Below are 24381 nucleotides of genomic sequence, written 5' to 3'. Positions count from 1 at the left end.
ATCACATTAGAGAAGTTGTGAATGTTTATCAGTTGTGCCTTTAAAAAATAATTAACAAGTTCAACAAAATAGCTGCAATTAATTTTCAATAATTCTGTTTTCATCACTAATTTTCTGTTCATTAACTTCTGAGTAATTGTGTGATGGCATGTTGTGTCAGATTAACAGTCAGAGACCATTAGATTGTGTTTAACAATTATATAACATGTGGAAAAGCAGTAAATGCCTATGTGTGGAAAAACTAAAAACCTGTAATGTTTGACGCAGTTATTTGAAAGAATAATTAAACGATTATTAAGAGTTGTTGATTAACTTTCTGTCAATGGACTAATCATCTAGTCAGTTTCTTCAGCAATAAAATTCAGACAATCCAAGTCAATCTGAAGAAAATTAATTATTTAAATGCACCTGGTGCCCAGATAAAACCATGGAGAATAAAATATGACACAAAGACACAAGCTCAGACCCACACTTGACTGCCTGTGGGCTGAGATCGTCCACCTCAGGTATTGATTAACAATACAGCAGCTCTGGAAGAATGCGTGAGGTAATGGTGGAGTCTGCAGGAGAGCTGGTGGGGTGAGGAGGAGCATGAGGAGGAGGAGGAGGAGGAGGAGGAGGAGGAGGAGGAAGAGGAGGAGGAGGAGAGGGAGCTAAATAAACTCCTCCATAATTGGTGCTGTTTCTGACATCGTGAGCCCCAGTATAAACACAGAGGTCTGGGGGGTGGGAGGGTGGGGCGAAGACGGAGGGTTTTATAGAAACTGCCTTCAATGGGAAGATACTGTGACACGATGATCTGTGATATAAACTAGAGTCTTAAAATTTCCATTCTATCTGCTCTGTTTCATTTCTATTTAGACATTTTTGTACTTCACAATAAAATGATTTCATAATCGGTGCGTGAGTCTGACTCTAGTTTTAAGGTCCTGAGCTCTTTAACGGTCACTCCACATGATGCATATCCCACTGTTTTCTGGTTAAAGGGTCGATAAAGGACGTTAGCCACACCTCGAGCAACATGGAAGGACAAAACCCAGACATGATACATTCTCACCTTAACGTCTTCGTTTTGCAGATGTGGTCTGAATATTTAAAAAAGACAAACTTGTGACCACATACAGCAGAAACTGATGCATATTATCTTTCAACGAATAGTTTGAGAAATACACTTAATCACTTTCTTGCGAAAAGTTCAATGACAAGGAACAGGAAATAGTCTGGTACAAAAAACCCCATAAAACTACAAATTGCTGCTTTTCAACTATTTAAATTTCAATAGGTGCTAGTAAGCAGCTTTAATCATTTTTTGACAGAGCTGGACTAAGAGTTTCCTTTCTTCTAAACTAAGCTAACAATCTGATGGCTTCAGTCTTACATGTAACGGGTAGTGATCTTACTACCAGTTGATCCGACCACTTAACTCTCAGTTAAGAGTGAACTAGCATTCCCCAAACTTTTCCTATTTCAGTCTCACTCTACAGCACGTCTGTGAGCCAAGACCCAAATTCGACCGCCTCACTGTAAAAGAGCATCGTCACCTCTCTGCTTTGTGTCTGCGCGGTGACTCAGTGCGAGTACTGACCCTGTCGAAGTGATTGAAGGAAGCCCGGAACTCGTTCAGCTGCTCCTGGGTGATGCCCTTGGCGTCTCGCGTCAAGATCTGGTTCTCGATTTCATTGATGGTGCGGGCGATGGTGGTGAGTAGCTGCTCCCAGCCCACACGGATGTGCTGCAGAGGAGAGAGAGAGGAGTTAAAGGAGGATGAGACAGAGAGTAGAAGTACCCTCAGGTGCATTCAATTTAGATTTACCTCTGGGTCTAACTGTGGCTGTGAATGACGTGTTATTTGTTTTATCATGAATTATGTCTGACATTGCCTCTAACGTGAATAAAATCATCACATTGGCATCTAGTAAACATTTTAGATTTCGAGAGCTCTGATTATGCTCAGTCAGGAATTTGGCTGCTCCTCTGCCACCATCTTCCCTCACAGTGGAAAAGTAATTCAGTACAAAATGACGACAGCCTGTTATTCAGCTGTATCCTATTGTTCAACAGCTTGAGCAACTATAGAATAAACTAATACTCTATATTTCTGCCAATAAGTCTGGTGCCAAGACAAAAACCAGCAGCTTTCTTCAGAAGATGTAAATCTTTAAATACTTTTACAAATATAAACTACATTCCTGAAACAGCTGGACACTGTAGTTTTGAATAAACTTTACTCAAATAGGAGTAAATATTGCCTTTGTTGGGGACTCTGTATACTATATATCCACATTTGAGGACAGCAGCAGGATGTTTTATTTAGTAGAGTGTCAAAAGGAATGAACATACATGTCCATGGTAAAATAGTGTGACTCATTTATGAGATATCATGATATATATCAGTTTTGGATGTAAAAACTGTCTGTTACTTTCTGGTTTTGGTCTCTTTATGGGTTTTAACAAAAAGGAAAACTGAATATGACTTATCTTTTAAATGGTCTAACAATGGTTAAATCACAACCGATAGGGCATGAGAGGTCACCCAGCAAATATACAGCATAAAATATCACTTTTTAATTCAATTCAATTTAATTTACAATGTCGAAATTGCTTTTGTCTCTTCACCAGAGTCGTCATACAGCAGCCAATTCCAGACACACCCACACAACAGCTTTGAAGACGCTTCTGTTGTTGTGCAGGGTGTCTGATTCATATGAATTAGTTTGGCCAGTAAAAAACCCTTCTTGGCAGAAAAGGGCTTCAGAGTTAAGCACTTGGCTGATGAGCCGAAAAGTTAATTTTGTACGCTGGGCGCTCGATGGTGAGGTGCCATGTCAGAAAAGTTCTGTATTAAAACTCTTGAAGACTTTCCTGTGGTCGTCTTCACAAGCCGCCACCCATTGTTTTCTACTTTGTGGTGAACCACAACCATCTGACACCAAGGCGCCGTTCAACACAGCGTAAAGTATTTGCCGGACACAGCCAGGTCAGACGGACACGGACAGAAGTGAAGTTGGACATTCTGCAGAAATCTCTGTTTTTCTTTCACATGTTTGACTTTTACTTGTGTTGAGGCCTTAAATTCAGGTTTTACCTCCATGGTGTAGTTGGTGTGCTTGTTGTCAAAGATGAGAGCTTCCTGAATGAGCTGGTGGTCTCCCTCCAGCTGGTCGATCTTTGGCTTGTAGTTGACGATGCTCTTCTCGTACTGTCGTAGGTGCGTCAGCTGGTCCTCCAGGGTGCCGTGCATCTCGATCGAGATGCGGCCGATTTCCTGCAGCGATGCATGACGAGAATATACAAATGAACTGCCTGGTTTTCACACCGACTTCCCTGCATTTCACTTGTTTTTAAACTTTGTGGTGGGTGATTAAACCTAAAAACCTGGCCTCTCTCTGAACTTGTTCAATCATCATTAAACGTCTTTCTGCCTCTGGCCATACTGACCTCCATCTTGGTCTGGATCCAAGGCCCGATGACATTGGCCTGATTGGCAAATTGTCTGCGCAGACGCTCGTTGTTCTGCTGCCGAGCGTGCTCCTCAATCAGAGCCTGGTCGCGCTGAGGCACCAGCTGCCTGACCTACAGCGGGGCGGGGAACAAATTTCAAAGTGTTCAAATGAATGAAAAATACAAAAAACGAACTAGAAACTGAGGATTTAACATAAGATTAAATTATTATTCATTTTTCCCTGCTTGGGATTGATTTTATTACCTTGTCCCATTTGGCGTTAATCTCCTGTGGGTTGATGGTGGTGTAGGGGTTGGTGCCGGCCATATTCACATGGTAGGTCTGCACAATCTTGGCAATCTCGTTGTGGATGCCCAGGATGGCCTGGCGCTCTTTGTCGGCCTCTGGGAGCGTGGCTTTGAACTGCTCATGGGCTGAGCTTAATCCCTGAGACGCAAAGACATCAAGATATTTATATGTAAATCACAACATTAAAAGGTTATCATGAAAAAGATCTCACTTCCTTCCTCCTCTTGATTTTCATCTTATGAAAACTCCAAACAACCCCCCAACCCCAGAGCCGGTGTATGTATTTAAAGTGATCAAATCTAACTAAACACACACTCGTATCATCTGTGCGTTAACTACATAAACATGAGTAATCCATTTCCTTCCCGCGGGTCCCTAATTTACATTTGATTTGAAGCAGAGAGTTTAAAGTCTGACATTTTGGGAAATAGGTTTATTCCTTTGAGTTTGATAAGAAGATCAATATCTCTCTTATATCTGTCTGTTTAATGCAAAGTTAAAGTGAACTAGTCAAAGTGTAAAAACAAGTTGCAGCTTGTACCAGACTTTTTTTGGCTTTACTCAACTACCTTCACACCACAAAACCACAAACTTGTCCGTTTCACCTTTTGAATTGTTTACATATCAAACGAACAAGATAAATTTGCAGTTCGCTTTAGCAGTGCAGGTTGCCTGATATTTTTTTTAAAACAGTGTCAGGCTAGTTGTTTCTACCCGTTTCCAGTCTTTCTACTATGCTAAGCTAACCAGCTACTAGCACTGACTCCATGTTGACTGAATAAGTGTACTTCCTAACATATTAGACAAGTGCTTTAAAGGAATAGTTCAACATTTTGGCAAATTGGGCCATTGCCATAATCCCTATAGTCATTGCAGTAGATTTATTACCTTTAATTGTTGGTGCAAGCTATTTTCAGAACAGCGGAGCAGATCCCTTTAAATTCTCAGTGACGCATTGTATATAACCTCACACTTGTTCTTTCCAGGGTAAACAAAGTCCTGTCTGTTCCACCATGTCAGTTCTGTCCGTGCTCACCTGGATTTCTTCGATGGTGTGGACGATAAAGGTATCCTGCAGGTCCTCCATGGCGCCCTCCATCCAGTTGTTGAATGGAGCCGCTCTTTTGGCAAACTCAAGGTACAGTTGGTCGATGGTTTCAAGCAGTTTCTCAGTCCTCTGTTGAGCATAAATAAAAATGTTACCATACAAACTCACAGGTTTTTATTGACCTTCAAAGCCTCACTGGGTGAAATTCAAGGATTTAGAGACAGTTTGGTTTTATTCACGATTCTTACAAAGAGCTAGCGCATATAGATGGATTTGGGGGAGGTTATGTTTTTTTTACAGATAAAATCTTCAGATTTCAAAGGATCCTTGAGGCCAGCAGGAGCCCTGAAAATCACCCAGTCTCTTCACAGCTTCTCACTGTGCGGGAGAAGACTTTCATCTCTAAATGTGTAATTATTTCTGCTCCAAGCATCACCAAGAAGAAGAGGGGATTTAAAAAGAAGGATAGCGAGGAGACTGAATTCAGAAGTTAGAAATCAGACTTGTTTATTTTCAATCCTCTGAGGGTTTCCCAGAATCTTTCTTAGCCCTTCTCACCTGCAAAGCCTCACTACGTTTCTGGGTCAGAGCTCCCAGTGCGTCCCACTGGTCACAGATCCGCTGGCATCGGGCGTTTACACTGGGGGAGTCGTAGTAGTCCAGCTCACTGGAGCACAAACACACAAGAACAGAAGAGACTTGTTATCGTAATGCTATAATTCCCAGTAAAGCCAACATCATTTGGCTGCTTTTGTAAAATCATCTTTCTTTGATGCACTTCAGGATCCAACTTTGTCATGGTGTGATATCTCAATGTTTTGTTTTTGCCGATTTTGTGCTGTGAAATGTTTTTATGGATCCCTACAGGGTTTCTTTGTGTCACTTGCAAAGTTTGTATTTCTTTAATTCTTTTCATTTCTTATTGTGTTTAATTATTTACATCTTAGAATGTAGTGAAACTGAGCTCAAGAGAGTGACTTTTAAAGTTTATGGTTGATATTCTGAAAAGAATAAAGTTTGAGCTTGCAAAGTGAGATGATCGATATGAGCTTGGAGGAGTCACGAAATTAGAAAAAAACAAAACACCCTTTGAATCTGAATCAGTTGAATAAATGTTCTAGATGCAAAAAGAAAATTCCCCGTGCTGTTGAGCCAGTACTGTAGATCTGTCCAACCCTCTTTTGTCATCTCTTACTTTAACTCCTGTGCGATGGCTGCAATTTGCTCCACACGGTCCTGATGTGCAGCCAGGTCACTCTCAAAGGCCTCGTGTTTCTTCAGCAGGGCCTTGATCTCCGACAGAGAGGCCGTCTCGTAGTCACGCTTTTGCAGCATGTCCTCCTTACCTGCAGAGGGGAGACACAGAAAATGTATCATCTCAGTTAAACGTACGCTGACATTACTGTATGTCTCGGTGTTGAGCTGTTTGAGACGGCAGTAACCACCAACACCTCAAACATGTAAATGTTTAAAGGCTGTAATTTCCATTTCCAATTCCACTGTGGCTTGAGGCACATGGCACTTAACACTGCAGCCTGCAGGATCTTTACGTCAGAGACCACGAGCCATTCTCAGCTGCTTTTAAAAATGTTCAGTACCTTCGGTCCAGGCTTCATGGATCGCTGCTTTCTGGCGGAACTTCTCCGCCAGGTGGTCGAGTCTTTCCAGCCTGCGAATCTCGTTTAGGAGCCACTCCTCGTAGCCTTTCTCTGCTCCCTCTAGATTTCCCCACGCGTTGTTAATGTCCTGTGTGATGCAACCGAGAACAGTCAAGGATTAATTCTTGCCAAAAACAGACAGAAATAAACAATGTCTACAAATAGCCAACATTTATTCAGTTTCCTGAGCAAAACAAAATGTCATTTGTGTACATTTACTGAAACTGAAATAAAGCTAATCCCACTTTAACATCTTTGGCCAACAAAGAGAAACATAAACAACCTTCAAACACAACAATCTCATATCATCACCTTAATAAAAATTGATATGGTGATTTAGTTTGCCAACAGTCGTTTATTTACTTGGATGAATGTGCATCCAAGACTCACTCTGTTCTGGCCTCCACACACCAATGGAAATAAAACATCTGGCTCTTCAGCTGCTAAATGCCCCACTATGTCCAATCGCTAGTCGCTAAACTAGTCGTTTACAGTTGGACACTTTTATTTTCAGGGATTTTCCACTGAAAACCGCTTCCTGCTGTGACATTTATGAGAGCTATGAGCCAGAAGAGACAATAAAACTGTGAATTGTGCCTGTAAAATCCAAAACTATTAGCTAAAATGTGCTAAAATGCTACCTGCAGCTGGGTAATAATTTTCCTTTGTGCAAGCTTATCTCTTCAAGAAACAGCATTAGTCTGTGTCACTTCATCCAATGCTAAAAAAGCTGTTTGAAATTCTTCTGCTATTGTTATTTAGCCAATGTTAGCATTAACAGCTCTGAACTTACCAGTGTTTCCAAGAGTTTCAGTCATTAATATATTTATTATATATAATATAGCCAATACTATATATTTACCTATACTATATATTTGTTCATTTCTTATTAATAAATATAAAACTGATCTATAAATACCAGTGTGCTTATAAACTGCTGTATGTAGAATATGCGTTTTTTTTTGTTTGTTTTTTTGTTTTTTGTTTTTTGTTTGTTGTTGTTGCTCTGTAAAAAATGTTTTAAATTGAGTGAACGAAAAATGTTAATTTAAGAAGGGTAGGCAAAATAAGCTGATGCTTCAGCCTACACCTTTTCGGTCAAAGTAAATTGATTTGCTCGTTGTGTTTTTTGTTCTGATTTATTTTGTTTTGTATTTATACCTTTATATTTGTCTACTGTATTTGTTTTTATGAGACCGAAATAAACATACTAAACTAATAATACAATGTCTACAAAGAGCCACAATACATGCTAACTGGGCTGGAGCTAGCTGGTTAGCATGCTAACTTCAGAAGAAAAAAAGTGATAAAATCAGAAATAAAACAAAAAAAAAGTTTGTTTTTCCAACTGGAGATAGCTGTTGATTTGATGCTGAACTTGAAAACAAAAAATATTGATTATCAAATGTGCCCTGTCATCCACTCTTGTAAACAATGCCTTGCCCCTTGGGGGTTTGGATTTCAAACTTTGCTTTCAAACTTTCTTGCTGTGTGAGTGAGTTTGTGTTTTTCCACACGTTGCTGTGTGACCTACCGAGACCATCTTTCCCTCCGAGGGCATGAAGGCGGGCCTGTTGCTGAGCCTCAGCTTGGTCTGCAGAGTGTTAAAGTTGATCTCCAGCTGGCACTTCTCCTGCACTTTGGGCGGCTTGTGGAGGCGGCGGTAGTCTCTGAAGTCCTCCAGCTTCTGCTGCATGGCCTGCATGGTGTTCTCCGGCAGGCGGTTCTCCAGCCAGGGGATGGTGCGACGGATCCACTCCAGCAGCTGCCATGTTAATGTTGGTGTGTGGGGGAAAGTGTGTGTGTGTGTGTGTGTGTGTGTGTGTGTGTGTAGGAGAGGGTGAGAATAAGAGGAAAAAATGAAGGAAAAACAAGTTTAAGGAAAAGAAAAAGGTGGAAGAGATCATGCAAGTAAAGGAAATCATGATTGATAAGGAGGAAGTAAGTGAGGTGTAGTGGATGTGATTATTGTGTGGGGAAAAATAAAGGTTGAGAGAACTGGTTAGCTTTATTTTTATTTTACTAATTTCTTGCAATCAAATGTAACACTGAGAACACTTGATGTCTGATATAAAAGTACACAGTTGTGTTTTTGCATGTTTCATCCCACTTCAATATGTGTTATTTTCATTGGCTGACCATTTTCTAAAACAAAAAATAGGCTACTTGGATACCGATAACAAATCTACTGAATATCGCTCAATACTCCCTGTTTAGATTAAAAGGCAAACATAGACGCTTTAACAAATATCTGATTCTTCTTAGTTGATAAATAAACTCACAAATGCTCTCTGATCAATTATTTACGAGTGACCACCTTTCAACTTACAGGACTTACAGGGACTATAAAAAGTTACAATGATGATGTAAAATCAATAGTGTTGTTGCCATTGATGATTATTTCAGTTCGCATAAAGCAGCTAGAACTTATACAAAAACTTATTAGATTTGTTTCATTAATAATGGTAAATTGGTTCATTTCAGCTCCAATACCAATATCAAGTGGTTTTGTTACTGAGTCGTATATTCATGTTGTAATGACATGAATCAAAGCCAATCGTTGCCTGGATGGACTTGTGGTTTTAAATGATTTAAAATGGGTGGTAACACTTTATAATAAGTACACAGTATTAAGCATTAAGCATTAAATACAGAATTCATAATTTATAACACATGAATACTCAGTATGTAGTGGTATAAACCACATACTAATGAATATTCATGCATAATAAATGAAGAATTCAGTATTTATTGATGCTTAACTAATGCTTAATAGTGTGTACTTATTATAAAGTGTCTCCAAATGGGCAAAGACATGTGTATAGTCTAATTTAAAAAATCTATAACACTGTTGTATCCTGAGGCCTCTACAGAGTTTTTTTCCTGGCTGCCTGTTTATCTTGATCAACCACCTTCGCGGTCTCTAACCCTGGACCTGCTCTGAGCACAGACACCCCTGGACTGGGAGGGGAGGAGGTGACTCATAGAAGGGGAGAGAGGAGGGAGCGGGAGAGAGGAAACACGGTTGGTGCAGGACAATTGTAGGAAAATCGGGGTGTGCTCACATCACTGGCCAGCTTCTCATAGTCCTCCATCAGCTGCTCATTCTCTTGGTTGACAGCCAGCACCTTGCAGATCCTGTTGGCCGCCGTCTCTGCCTGGATGACGAGGGCGAGGGGAGAAACAGTGTGAGATGAAGAAATGTATCTCTGCTCTGCTGGTGTTGTTGAGTCACCTATACTGTACAGTTCATGTGAATCTGGTGTAGCTTATAGTCCTTGAAATCCAAGTGATATATTTGATTTATATACACTAAAACCATCACTGGCTGCACAGGATTGTCCCAAATGAGTCATTTTTGTGGATGAGGCAATAGATCTGCAACAATGCTGCAAGCCAGTGAAAACAGGACAACTTGGTATATGATGCTATCTCTCTTATACTGCCTGGGCTTGTGTGTTGTGCTGTGAATGTCACCAAATTTAACAATCGAATGTCTTATTTCCAGCAGGAAGGACTCCAGTGATGACTAACAAGGACACATCATTTAGTACCTGTCGTCAGGTGCGGGCCAGGGGCACCTTCCTCTCTGCACCACAGGCTTTTTATAGAACAGCCGTGTACACTCGTGTTATTTTAGCCTCTCAACCTACATACAGAGACCGAGGGAACAAGGAGCGAGGTTCCCGTGAGAATAAGAAAAGGCCCAGCTTGGGAAACAGAGGGTCTCAGCCATGACACCACACTTCCTCAACATGGCCTGTCAGTCTTTATCACTGGACTGGCAATGCATGAGCGAGTTTCCATGACAACATGTAGTCAGGAGAAGCTCATAAGAGAGAGAGAGAGGATTTAATAGAGAAAATACAGGCAAGAAATTTAAGCAACATGCATAAAGTCTGGAAAATCTGCAGTGGATTTAGCGTAAAAAATGGGACAAACAACCATAAATAAACCGCTGGACCAGTGTTTTAAAGTGTAGATAATATCAAAATCGAAAGAAATCCACGTGGCTGTAATGAATCGGGGCCAAACTGCACCACTATCAATCTCTCTCCGACTAAACAAATTGATTTTAAATGCAGCATAGCCTCGCAGCAGTGTCCTTTTAGAGCACGCAGACACACAGTTAGATCAACTTGATTCTCCCTCCCACGGCATTCCACAGAGAGGACTGCTTCCAGCCTCCTTTTGTCCAGAGATCACGAGGAAACTTGGCTCGGTCGGAGACATGCTCCAGGGGGCTCCACCAGGAGCAGCAGGCAGGCCAGATGCCTTAAAAGGAGAGCCAGGATGTGCAGGTCGTGCTTCTGTGAGCAAATGTTTGCACACGAGGGCTGTTTACTGAAAGCTCTGACAGCCAGGACGGCTTTTATGAATTACTTTGTCCTGACATCAGAGGTGCTGTAGCGGAGCGACGACGCTAGACAGATCAATTATTAAAACAAAAAACTCTCCGAAGCAAATGAGGACAAAGCCCCAGTGTGTGTTTAAATCACAGAGCTTGTTCAAAAATCCAGGACATTTACTAACACTGCGGTTTTGTTGACATTTTTAGGATCAGAAAGTATTTTGTCTGTAGTTCCCACATCTCAAATATTTAATCTTCTATCTAAATGGATTATAATCAGTTGTAGTTGTAGACAGGAGTTACACATTTCGTCACTACACATATTTTCCATCTAATTTAATGAGGGCTTAATCCGGATATTATCAGTCCTAGTATCTTCTTGAATCACCAACATTTTCTTAATATTTAATTTTTGTTATCACATTTTATTTAAGCACTTCAAGCTGCGATAAATTAATTCTTGTCCTCCTGAGCTGATAGGAGGTGTAAATGCAACACTGTGTCACCAACTTTTAGGGTGATGTGCTCTCATTATTGAGTGAATAATTGCATCTTTTCACAGCCAGAAGATCCAGAACTTTTTCATTCAAGAGGCTGGAGGTTGATGAAGATGAGAAAAAGCTTTATAGCGCTGAGGGGAACAGTGTGACCTCTTTCTCTTACAGGTCATCGTGTCATCCATTGTTGGATAATGTTATTAATGATCTCAACTTCTCAGTACTACTTTCTGTAAACTTTTATCACCCTATCTGATTGAAAGTGTTGTTTAAAGCCCTCTATACCAGCGTTTCTCAAACTTTTTTCAGTCAGGGCACCTTTCAAAAGTGAATAAAATCTCAGGGCACCCCTGTGTAAAATGTAATTCAAAATAACACTGCATAGCCTAAATGTAAATGTCCTGTTTATTTAGATGAGACAGTATTATTTAACAGAGCATAATACAAACTGTAAATGCAGGGTGCATAGGTGCCTCTGTAGCCTACATATGCACACACACGCACACGCACACAATAATCCGCAATGTGAGAGGAAGAGAGAAGATCTACATGCGCGCAGCGCGCAGGCACGCGCTCAAATGAATCCACCGGCGTCTCCGCTCCGTTCTGACTCTCTCAATCAGAGAGTTTCTACCGTGTCACAGCAGAGTGTTTTTATACATCAAACGCACCGGAGTCGGAACAGAGCGGACACAGATCCACTGGAGAGAGGAGGAGCTGTGACTCGTGATGTGTGCCTGTCTGTACGACGCATTTTTTTCATAGCGTCCTGTGTCCGGTGGACACGGCCCCTACTGCTCTGAGCGCCCGTGACCAACGGCTGTGTCCACGGAGCGGTCTCTCTCTCTCTCTCCCTCCCTTTCCCTCTCTCTCTCTGAACGCTGCTGAAACGAGCCGCCTCACGTCCGAGCCGCTTGATAAGTGCGGCGCTGTTCCAAAAGTTGATTATTTCAACTCTGAGCGCTCTGAGCGCCGCGACAAAAAAAGAGAAGCCCCGACCCGAGAGCTTTTTTTCCGCCGAGGGCGGGTTAAAAGGGCGTCCGGTGGACACGGCCCCTTTGCATAGGCCTATATGTAAAAAGAATGTATTCTATGAAATGTCAGAAGTTTTTTTCACGGCACCCCTGACGCAGTCAGACGGCACCCCAGGGTGCCGCGGCACCCACTTTGAGAAAGGCTGCTCTATACACTGCCTGAAAGTACTTAAATACTTGAATTAATTTGTTTTTCCTCTAAAAAGGTCAAATGTCATGCAATTAAGTCTTAAACTAAGATAATTAGCATTAAAATACCCTCCTTGGGAAATATGTTTGCAGATTCATCGCTTATAAGACCCACGCTTGTTCTGCAGATATCAACAAGGACACAACTATAGTGACCCCAGTCATGTGACTTCTGCTTCTTTATCTACTGTATATTCATGGTACCTTTCAGTACTTTATGTTTTTCTTGCACAAAATAGCAAAGGAGAAAAAGTAACGTCTGCCATCTCTCATCATCTCTCAGCCTGGCTCCAGGTGGACGGACGGGTCCTTGAGGAGTCTGTAAACATTTTCACTTAACTGTGACCAGATTATCAACAATTTGACTTTTAGGGGAAAAAAATGTGACTCTTATCTTAATGACTGTAGAGATGATTCACATGAGGCAGAAACTGTTGCTAACATGGACCTTTCTATGTAACGTCATGGTGAGAAGTTCTATATTTACATTAAGCCAATGAGAAATGGCAAGAGTGGTGGTGTTTATGGGTAAACTTCTGCCCTGGGGGGAACAAGCATGTTCGCCCACCCTCTGTTTCTATGTTAAATCCCTGCCAGCACTGTAAAACTGTGTGCCAGACAGGAGTTGTTTCCGGACTCCTTCTCCTCAGGAGGTTCAGTCACTCCATTAAGAAGTGGATCCTAATAAGTACAGGAAACTGAGTGGATAACCTGTACGTGTGATAACGTCTCTATTATTCTCAGCACAGATCCTGAGCGGCTTTGGCATGTCTTTGGAATAATGTATCCCCCCAGAGAGGGTGAGAACTTCACGATGGCAGAGAGGGCACGTTGAGTGATGTATAAAGGATCAATACTTCACTGACAGAGGGAAGACGTGGAGGTTTTGAATGACTGAGGGTTTGGTTTCCCACCGGGGCCGCCCACGAGAAAAATGCATGAAGTCATAGCGCTTCAAGGCTCATAAAACAAAACTGTTCAACAGATCTGTTTGAGATAAGATCAGCAATGCAAATATGTGTTTTTCTTGGACTAGTTAATTAAAAAAAAAATCCAGAGCTCCTACTCCCATTCTGAACTCATGCATGACATTAGATTTTCTTTGTCTACTACATAAGAAAAATGCTTCTGCAGTAAATCAGTAAAAAAAAAAAAGAAAAGCTGTTCATTTAGACATCCAGCAGAAACGCAGCATTTCATTGTCAAGTTTCTAGCCAATTGATGAATCAAGGTTCAATATTTGTTGTCCTGGGGGCTTTTACTTTGAAATGTTGCCTGCTGAGGCAAAAAAAATGCTGGAAAGCTCTGCAGAACTGGGATGACCTCTTTGTATCATAAGGATCATACTCATACTCATACTCATACATACTCATAAATTATAATAATAGCAGGTCTTGATTTCAATACTAAGCCTTAAGAAGTCAGCCTGATATTATCCTTCTTGTTGTGGTGCAGTGTCCTGGGATCAAACTGTGGTATCACATTTCAGCAGTGAAAAACAAACGTTGGCAAAATCAGACTGTGACTGATCTGTCATTTGCTGCCAGCCACTTTGGCAGGTATCCACTCATTGTTTGTTTGGAGATTGGTTTTTTTTTAGTTGTTGTTTCATTTCATTTCTCACCTTCTGCTTGCCTGAGAACGCGTGGTAGTAACACGACACATAAGTCATGACGGCCTTCTCATCTGGCCTCAAGGTGCTAATGATATCTGCCCAGGGAACAGAGGAAGGGGAGAGAGGACAGAGAAGAGAAAAATGCAACAAGAGTAAAAGTGTGCAGAGACACAAGGGCCAGCAGGGGGCGTAATCACGAGAAGAGGCAGCACAAGTCGTCTCCAGTCTAACTCCAGTTTGTCTTCAAGGTTCATTTTCCCCTTTTTCATTGGAACAAATGTGGCTAAATTTGAAGTGGGAGATGGGAGGACGAAGTGGAAATTCTTTTTTTTTTTTTTTTTTTTTTTTTACAACACATCTTTTAAAAAAAAATTTAATTCTTCAATTTTTTAAAACATATGAATATCTCAAACTCCTCTCTCTAAGGATGTGTTTAAATGAAATGCCTCCAGCAGCTCCATCTAAAAAAAAAAAAATACAAGCAGAGATTTGGCATCAAATCTCATTAATTTTAATAACTTTCTGAACTTTTAAACTCTGGTATTTTGTAACTAAACTTAGTCTGACCGGATTTATCAACCAGCTGTGTTTCGTCCTACACATCTCAGTGCTGTGATGAAACCCAGAGTCCAGCTGTAAGTTTTTGGTGGGGCAGAGGAAATGGACCACCTCTCCACTCTCCTTTCTCTCTCTGCTCATAAACACAGACTTTTCTTTTTTTTGCTAAAACACAGCTGTGTTGAAACTCTCTCTCTCTCTGTGTCTGCTGCTGCTGCTGCTGGGCCTCACAAATCAACCTGGCTCTTATGTAACTTCTGCTTTGTGATGCTGCGAGAGAGGAGGCACCGCACCGTTGCACAGTTCCCCGCTGTACGTCAAGGCAAGCTGTCAAACTAACCAACAATCATTCATTATCCAACAGAGAGAGTCGATGCAGCACTTCTGTCCTGCAGAGGAACACAGAAACAGACTCTCTACTTAATCCAAACCGGTCTCGTATCCATTAAAACGAACCGTTGTCGCCTCCCTGCTTGACTTTGAAGTGCCGCTTTTAATTTCATTCATTCACTCCACCCTCCATTTAATCTGTCGCTCTCGAGGCTGAGCATAACCATCCACTTAAACAGTTACATCTCCCCCCGCCACGCAAGACTTCAGGCCAATTTGTCTCTCTTCGTCAGTGACCGTGGCCTTCATCACAGGCAATCATCATCATTTATCAGATAACCCTTCGTCGCACCTCCCACCGCTCAGCTTCTGTTCTGAGCAACGAGACCCTAATCAGGAGTGAGTCTGGGAGCCCCCGTGGCGCCGTGACAACGAGGTAGACTGGAGACACACTTGTGCTCATTGCCTCAAAGAACAGAGTGTCGTCGTCCCATCATGCATTTGGTGGTGTGAACCATGCGGAAAGTGAAGGAGAGTGACCCCTGCAGGGGGGCGTTGTGCACTGCAGAGAGAGAAGGAGCACCGTTAGGAGAAACACCAGGAGGAGGGGTGAGGTAGAGGAGGAGGAGGAGGAGGAGGAGGAAGAGGAGGAGGAAGAGGAGGTGGAGGAAGGAGACGCTGCATCCAGGATACCTTCTGGGCGCCTGAGAAGGCGTGGTAGAAGCTAGAGACGTAGGTCATGATCGCCTTCTCGTCCGGACGGGCAGTGCCCACAATGTCTGTGGGGAAGAGAGGAGGTCGGGGGAGGAGGAGGAGGAGGAGGAGGAGGGTGGAGGTTGGGGTTTGGGGGGGGAGTGGAGGTTGTTAAACAGAGAACAGATAAATCAAGAAACAGGAAGTGGAGCTGAGCCTCAGCTCTTCACATAAACAGTATCCAGAGTGGAAAGAAAAACACGTTGTATCACAGTCCAGATGTGCTGAACAGGGAGGAGCCTGAGAGTTTTGACCTAGTGAGCTTGAAGATTCAGGATGACGTCTAAAAGGCCTTAATGTATTTGTAATAAGAGACAGAGTGTTTATATTCAATGGAAAAAAAAGGGGTGTTTGTCTCCCTCTGTGTGCACAGCTGCATGAGTGAGCGTCAAACCAAAATACAGTCTCTCAGATCACTGGGAAAGTCAAAGTGTATCGACTTTTTTAAGGTTACAAGCCTGGAGGATCATGGGACAAGATGTTGGCTGGAGGAGGCCAAAGCAAACTTTAGTCCTACGTGATCAATAAACATAAAAAGAAAACATGGTGGAAAAGGGAGAGTCTTTCTTTCTTTCTTTCTTTTTTGTTAGACCTTTATATAGAATTTTTTGGCCAAACTGTTTTTCTGAAGCCAATCGAGCTCCCGTCACTGCCAACACATTCATCTCCATTAGTGTGATTCAGCAGTTTGTAAGGTGATGTACTATTACTGTAGGTACGGAAAAGAAAGTAGAGCTCTGCCCTGTTTCACACCTTTGCACACCTGGCTAATCACCACGGCAACGCAGACACAGCTGTTAGAGTGCCGGTTTCACAATGCTCTTCCTGAGAGCAGCTTTTAATGGCTCTCAGACTGTCAGATCAGCGCCTCTGAGAGAGAGTATTTTTGTCTTCCAACAGAGGAAAAAAGTCTGTTATCCTCATCATGACCGGTTCACCACTCCCCTCCCCCGACTGTTCACCTTCTGCGTCCAACATCTTGGGGATGTCCAGGTACTTCTCCGCCACGTCGAAGGCTGTGTTCAGGTTGGTCATGGGGTCGTCCTGTCAACAGCAGAGCAGACACATCAAAACATTTACACTTTGTACGTCACACTGTGATTTCCTGGTTCTAAAGTGCTGCTAACCCATCTTACAGAACCACATCTGAAAACAGTGACTGTATCTACAATGTGCAACTGCAATGTGACAAGAGAGATGAAAAATACTCTTCAAAGATTTCACAAAAACGAGTTTAAAGTTAATAGTTCCTTTTGTTTTAGTTGCTTGTCAAAAGGTCAAGCGCAAAATCTCAAACCTTACATTTAATCACCATTTTTTAACCAATATACTGTATCTCTGTAAATACATATCTTTATATACATATGATACATACCTATATAGATATATCTATATGTGTATTATTAATGCTTATGTCTGTTAACACTGGATAGAGTACATTTCTTTTAATTACCACTTTTATATATTGCTAAGCACTTCTGTTTTAAGTCATAATTAATCTTTATTGTTAGTCAGGTTTTCTTTTTTTTAATTTATATACATTTTTTCTAACCCCTAACCCCAACCCTAATCATTCTTATTATTATTATCGTTATAATCAATAAAATATCATTACAAAATGCATAATATTTCTTAATTCTAACTTCTGATGTGAGAATTTGATCATTTTATTTATTGTACATGATTATACATTTTTGCATTAACACACATAGACGTCTTATAGATCAAGGTTTGCTGTGTTCATTGTGTTTTAGCCATGTAACTGAGAGTCTAAAATACTTCTACCAAGTCACAGTGACTCATAGTGAGTCCTGTTTCACTCACTGGTGCAGCCACAACTTCACAGTTTCTTTCTCCTGTCTGTCTGAAGATTTGTCAGTTTTGTGTCGGGGGGGTTCACTCACGGGGGGGTTCACTCACCTTGCGCAGTTTTCCATAGTCAATGAGCTCTGGACGGTGTCGATGAATGAGTGCACAGAAACCCAAACCATCTTTCCAGCTGAAACACAGAGAGACAGACAGAGAGCGAGAGGTCAGGGTGAACGTGACGGGAAACGTAATGAGATGAGGAAAAGAGAAGGAATTTGACTTTAATCTTTGATCGAGACTATTTCACCCCCCTCGTCTGTCTCCCTCATTAGTTTCATGTAACACACCCACATCCTCCCCGCAGCACGTGGTGTGTTACTGTAACACAGCAGAAACTATCAGCCTAAATGGGGATGATGGGTCGTTTTAGAAAACCACATGGGCCACAGAGTCTGCAATTGAAGTTAAACCTCAAGTTCTAAAGTTTGGGAAATGTTTTTGATGCTTTGTCACGATGAGAGACTGTCCGATTATAGAGCATGGTCGGTCAGGACAGTCAGGACAGAGTTGCACAGTGTGTTGAGACCAGTTGCAGGACAGTAAGGTGGGGCTGTTATGTGTAGAGTTGGGTGTTTTCCGTAAAAGTAAAAAAAAAAAAAAAGCTGCAGACCTGGGAACTCTGGTGAAAAACGACCCATCAAATTATTTTCAAGGACTCGCAGCAGAATTGGTAATCTCTGACGTCTGGCTTTAGGAGGCCGGGTTCTGGATCGCGTTCAGAGAACCAGACATTTCTGCTCGGTTACTTTTGTACACTGAACAGACAGGGCACTGTGGTGCTGGCTTTCTTTAATTCTCCAGAGTAATTTCCTTGGCAAGCGGTTTCACAGTGACTTGCTGACTTACAGATGTGGTCCAGTGTGCAGCAGCACGGAGGCGCCACACTCGAGAGAAGCTACTAGAGAATACTATGTTTTTTTATTACGTCATGTGAGTTAAGTTTATATTTATAGCATGTAAATGTTAAATATAAATGCTAAGTCAAAGCTGCATTAAGAGATTTTTCTCTTGGCCATCAGACTACAAACATAATGTTGACAGATTACAGTGGATGTAAGGAAGCAAACAGTTTCCTGTTGACACATGCAGCAGACGTTGAACAACATCAGCATTACAGTAATCTGAAGGCATGGTTACATCCACCAGTTTCATTCTGTCTGGCTGTTTAGCTGCTAAATGCTCCACCATGTTCACTGTGTTGGTCTGGGCTGCTGAGTGTGTGGTGCACAGTGGGTCTGTTAAGCACTTTGCTGCCTGCTGCGACCAAAAAGCACAGGATGGAAGTGAGAAAGTGAAGCAAAACAGTAAAGTTCTGAGCCATAAAACCAAAACAAAGAGTTAGAAGAGGCTGAAAAAACCTCAGTAGCGCTGAGAGGAACAGAAAAGTCTGGGAACAGGTTCATCACCATGTCTGATACCTTCCATGTTACAAATTATATGACAATCAGCAATTTCATCTAGCTCTAAAATTTACTTTAATAACTTATTTACTCTTTATAGCTGTAGTTCCCAGTACATTTCGTTTAAAAACACAGTTTTTCTCACATTGTACACTTGTTTTCTATCTCTGTTCTCCCTCTGTCTGACAAAAAGAAAAGTGTGTCAAAGTGAGTGTTCGATAGTTATTAAAATAAAAATGCTCTGAGAACTTATTACCTGGCTTGTCTTGACAACTGTTAAAGGCTGTGAACCACTGCCTTATACAATGAGAACAACAAACAGCTAAAATATACAACCTAGTATATATATATAGGCACTTCAATAAATAATAGTAAAAATAATAATAGCATAAAAATGAATGCAGTACTTAGGTGCACATAGGTGATCATTTAAAATCCAGCTCAAAGGTTAAGAACTGATCTTTTCCTGTAAATCACCGACCACGTGTTTGATTATATCTGAATATTTTTAGCTTCACCTTCTGTGCGTCATTGATCGGTGGCCTTGCGGTGTAAAAGCAGTAATGACTTGATGCTGCAGTGCAATCTCAATCTGAGTTTGGAAGAGTTTAGGAGGATTTACTGGTGGCAAATTAGTGAGATGGCTTATTTAAGTGTATTGGTTTCCATAAAAAACCTGTAATGCACAAGAAGGGCTTTTACAAGGCTGCTCTTATGAAGCAGCAGCAGCAGCAGCAGCAGCAGCATCCCGGGAGCCTGAGAGGAAACATGTAAAAATCTGTACTTTTTCCTTATCTGCCTCTCATCTGTGGACAGAGATGTATCTGCTCTCATCGCTCAAAGACAGAGCACATCAAAGGACTCTGACATCGCCTCTTTCCCGCACAGGGATCATCATCAAGCCTCTCCCTTTACCGTCTCCTGAAATGACCTCACCTCCACCTTTCTTCTCTGCTCGGCTTTCATCAACTGATCTGAGGATCACAGTGGTCTTCTTTCAATTATTCACCACGCATGGAGGCAACACGTGACGTGGATTCGGGACTAACCACCAAACCCACCCGAGGCAAACACGACCAGTAGCTCACATCCTCTTATTGAGGTTCATCACTTCTCCAGTGACAAATCTGCAGATATAAATCTAAATGCGCTGGCTGGTCGCTGCAGCTCCTGCCCTCGCCAGCTGCTCTGTTGTTTGAGAACACGCCTGCTGCTCTGCTCTGCTCTTCGTCTGCTTTGGGTCTGTTCTGTTCACCGTCACCACTGTCTGAGGCCACTAATGTCTACTGTCAGGAGCCATTTCTGAAATTACATATTTATCTAGACCTGCTGCTCTGAAAATCTTAATTGATCCAGACAAGCTGACGTTTTAATTTTTAAGAATTTCCCTCAGACACACTTGCGGGTTTGAGGGATTCATATTTACAAAGCTGCTCTGTGCTGCAGTGGCTTAACTTTAAAAATTTACATTAAGAAATGACTGCAAACGGCAAGACACCATGCGAAAACTGCACTATTTGTGACTGCCGTTGGTTGGTCTTCAATGACGCCAGAGATTGTTGATAGTGAAGAAAAGTTAATTTACAAATGGATTATTGATCAGCTTCACAGTATAAACCCGTAATGAGGACTACTTTTGGGTTGCCAGACTGTGAAAAGTGCCTCTGGCAAGATTTTATCTTCTATAAGTTTTATTGCCTGCAGAACCATTTAATGAATCACTGAAAAAACATGGGAACCTTGACCAATCCACAACCTATTTATATATAGGCTATATAATTGAAAAAATGACTTGTTAGAAAGTGTGACCTCCAGAAGTGTTTGTTAATGGATTATCAATATTCATTATAACCTAATAGAAGAGAGCCACAGTCACAGGGGTTTATCCACAACTTGGTCCCCCAAAAAGTTCTTCTTTACCATTACTGATGTTATAGCTAATATATTAAGTATTAAGTATATTTACACTGTTTTGTGATTGTAATTAATCAGACAGTTGTCCACTTCTTTCTTTGGCCAAATTAAAAAACAACATTATTCAAAGTCACTGATAATGGCACTACGCTTCCTACAGATGCAGATCGCTGTCCTCCTTCCTGTAAACTGCACTGTGCTGCATCATCAATTAATGATAAGAACAAAAGCAGAACCTAAAATGTCTACAAAAACACAGCTGATACTCGAGAGTTTGCCAATTTTAAATGTCTGGAATAACTAAATGAAGAAAAGGCAAAAAAAAAAACCAGTCTGGACTGCTTGTTTTATTTCAGCTGCCATGAGCAGCAGAGGGAATAAATAATGGGAAGAGTGAGTTGGCCCAGTCCTTCGCTGCTTAGTTTAAATTACAGCACGACTGGATTTGTATTGACGTCGCCTTTTCGGCTACATCTTAAAACTTGTGGGACGATAAATTTTGTTTCCAAACTCTGGTGCGGATAAAACTGGGAGTGTAAAATATAGTTCGAAAGTTAATATTCGCATCACATAAAAACTGACTTCAGGTGGTGGTGATGGCTCCTCTGTTTACTCACAGTCTTTTGGCCTAATTTTACCTGCTTGATGCACAGACTTGGACTCCTTACGGCTCTGCATCTGCATCTGCATCTGCTTCCATAATCTCATTTTATTAATGAAACTTCATCTCTGCTCGTGAGTCTAAATAACAGCTTTTAATTACGTATTGTGTTTCCCCCCCTAAAGCCTTACCTGATGTGAAAGTTTTGGATGTTGACATTCTTGTAGGGCGCAGTCTTCCTCTGGCACCACAACAGGAGGCCCTCTTTGGCAGATGTCTCTGCAATGGGGAAGAAGGGATCATTGTGAGGTTGGAGAAACTCTCAGGCTTTTTACGTCGACCGACTCTCGACTAATCCCTGTTTAGTGGTGGATTAAGTGGAGGTGAAGTGAATGGGAAGCATGTGTGATTGCTTGAATGTTTCGTGTGCTCTTGTTTCCAGTGGATACTGAGCCGTGTCTGGTGTTGCGTTGCACCCAAACAGTGAAAGTGAAATACTCAGAAACACAACATTTTGAAATCTGAAGCTGAACTAATGAAGCCTGATTACTTCTGACGTTCAAATTGGATTACACTGTAAGTGCATTATATATGTTAACCAGGGAGCAGACCATAATGTAAACATTTCTACCTCCAAAAGAGAAGAGTTGTCTCTGAAGCATTCACATTCAAATTAACGTGCATTAGCTCAAGTCTAACTGATATTGTGCACTCTGCCGAGATGCGTGACAAAGGTCTTTACGCTGAGACAGTGTCAATGAAGAGTGCTTTCAATTGCAAATGAAGACAGTGAGCAATAGTTCTTTTCAATATAGTGAATGAAGAAGTGTGTGGAAATGTTCTCACACACACACACACAAACACACACACTGTACCTTCCACAGAAATGTCTTGGATGGCAAAGCGGAGGATGATGGTCCAGATCATTCCCAGGGTCATTTTAGCATTGCCATCTACGATCTCTGAAAGAAGGATGAAGAAATAACATTTACACTTCAGAAATTAAACTTAACATCAATTCATATTTCTGACATCTGGCCGAACCATCCAGATGCTACAACTTGTCCAAATTTGGTTGAGAAGTAGAAGATCTTTGGCTTGCTGGTGATGCTGCAGCCTGCTCTGTCAGACAGATGATCCACAAACCTCGGTTCAAGTCTGACATAACATAATCGCAATATTTCAATCTGTAGTTAAGACTTTACATCAAAATAGTTTACAGGTCCCACATTGTATTAAAGTAGATATCCATGTGTATTTTGATTGTAAAGTCGGTTTAGTTTCTGTATTAATACTGTGAAAACGTCAAAGCCCCAGTCCACAGAGAAATTCACACAGCCTGTATTCAGAAACTGAGCCTAAAACCAGCCGTCAGGACTTCCTGTAACTTTGTGATGTCACAACAAAGCAGTCACCACTCTCAGCCGAGCCTCGCCCACCTGGAACTTGGGTTCTCTGACCTTTTTACCTAAAATCTGCTGTATTTTTATCAGCCAATCAGAAGAGAGGCTCAGGGCCTGCTCTCCTCTGATTGGCTGACACAGACCTGTTGTAACAACAGCTCCAGAGAGAAGCTGAGAAGACGTAAAACTACACTGACATGTTTTTTGGGTATTATGAGCATAGATAGATATTCTTATGGATCAATAATTGAAACAAAACACTAGACAAATGAAACATGCTGGATCTATAAATTCTGACCTCGATGTCATCGACATGACAACTTTTTACCTTCCAATTATCAAATCAACAGCACATTAACTTTTACTTCCCAGTATTAGATAACCATGGTCAATGGTCAATAGCGAGGGCTGCAACACTTACAAAGATGATTCACTTTTGGAAAGAAGAAACTGACAGATTGAAAAATGAGATGTTTTTAAAACTACAACCATGTGTTCAAAAGATGGATGATATGTATACAAACAGCTTTCATGGCTCTGTGAGGTCAGGAGCCCAATTTGACACAGCAGATAATCTGTTGATTCACTGCCAAGTCTCCAGTTGCATGATGGTCCACACACCAGCTCAGTTTAGCTCATAGTATTTCTGAAACAGCGCTTAAAACCCTCATGAATGAGATGTGTGATGATTCAGTGATTTGAGCCTGAACCTGTTAAGCTGTCAATCAGTCGCACGCCTTTAACTGAAGGCTGTGAATGAGCTGCCAACGTCCGGGCCTCTGTGTTGTCAATAATGAAAATCCCCTGCAGCAGGTCACCGTGTTTGCCCGCCTTCAATAATCATTTGTTTCTGCCTCTAATCCAATAAGGCACAGAGCACGGCAGCTCCGCGGCCGCTCCACTGTGACAGACAAACTTGGACTGCGAGACATCAGTCAGTTGTCCGTACATGTAACTCTGTGTGAAAGACGGCTCAGATTGAATTAGGCTCGCTGGCCGCGGCTGACACATGTAGATACATGTTGAGATTAGCTCTAATGAACATGGCTGATCATCGGAGGGGGGGAGCACAAATCCCCCCCGACTTTATCCCTCGTCCACAACAAACCCCCCAATGAGCTGCATGGATCTGAGCCTGTGACTAGTCCCATCCCAATACCACAGTTAGCAGGGCCGCTCGACCAGGGGGGGATTCTAGTCGGCTAATCTGTCTGGAATGCCGGTCTGGCTTAGGAGCTTTTACGGCGGCCTCCGTGCACTGCAAAAAAAAAAAAAAAAAATCTCAATCTTATCAAGTTATTTCTGTTCTTCACTGAGGCCCAAATATCATGTTTTCTGAATGAAGTAGTGCAGAAAGAAGGAGATGGAGTGTAGAGCTGAAGAAATTATCTCACTAATCAATAACTCAGT

At 41.7% G+C, this 24381-nt stretch overlaps 1 protein-coding gene across 5 annotated transcripts in view; it reads right to left on the bottom strand.

Annotated features, from left to right (window-relative positions):
• actn1 (actinin, alpha 1) overlaps window positions 1–24381 on the bottom strand; it is a 57256-nt gene that overhangs the window by 3089 nt on the left and 29786 nt on the right. For 3 of the 5 annotated variants that reach the window (XM_085768410.1, XM_085768412.1, XM_085768414.1), the window contains exons 4-18: window positions 22444–22530; window positions 21760–21847; window positions 17705–17783; window positions 16747–16828; window positions 15725–15810; window positions 9523–9615; window positions 7992–8222; window positions 6398–6545; window positions 5995–6145; window positions 5358–5466; window positions 4788–4928; window positions 3707–3889; window positions 3439–3573; window positions 3086–3265; window positions 1586–1732 (exon numbers count right to left, since the gene is read on the bottom strand). In XM_085768410.1, the coding sequence (XP_085624536.1) occupies window positions 1586–1732; window positions 3086–3265; window positions 3439–3573; window positions 3707–3889; window positions 4788–4928; window positions 5358–5466; window positions 5995–6145; window positions 6398–6545; window positions 7992–8222; window positions 9523–9615; window positions 15725–15810; window positions 16747–16828; window positions 17705–17783; window positions 21760–21847; window positions 22444–22530 (1940 nt within the window). Of the gene's footprint in view, window positions 1–1585; window positions 1733–3085; window positions 3266–3438; window positions 3574–3706; window positions 3890–4787; window positions 4929–5357; window positions 5467–5994; window positions 6146–6397; window positions 6546–7991; window positions 8223–9522; window positions 9616–14152; window positions 14239–15724; window positions 15811–16746; window positions 16829–17704; window positions 17784–21759; window positions 21848–22443; window positions 22531–24381 lie in introns of all 5 variants that reach the window. The other 2 variants (XM_085768411.1, XM_085768413.1) reach the window with 1 other exon arrangement.

The sequence above is a fragment of the Trachurus japonicus genome, chromosome 22, assembly GCF_045865225.1.
Source record: "Trachurus japonicus isolate A0001 chromosome 22, Traja_1.0".
Taxonomy (NCBI): domain Eukaryota; kingdom Metazoa; phylum Chordata; class Actinopteri; order Carangiformes; family Carangidae; genus Trachurus; species Trachurus japonicus.
The sequence above is the reverse complement of the archived record's forward strand: the minus strand, read 5'-3'. Positions and strand labels throughout refer to the sequence as shown.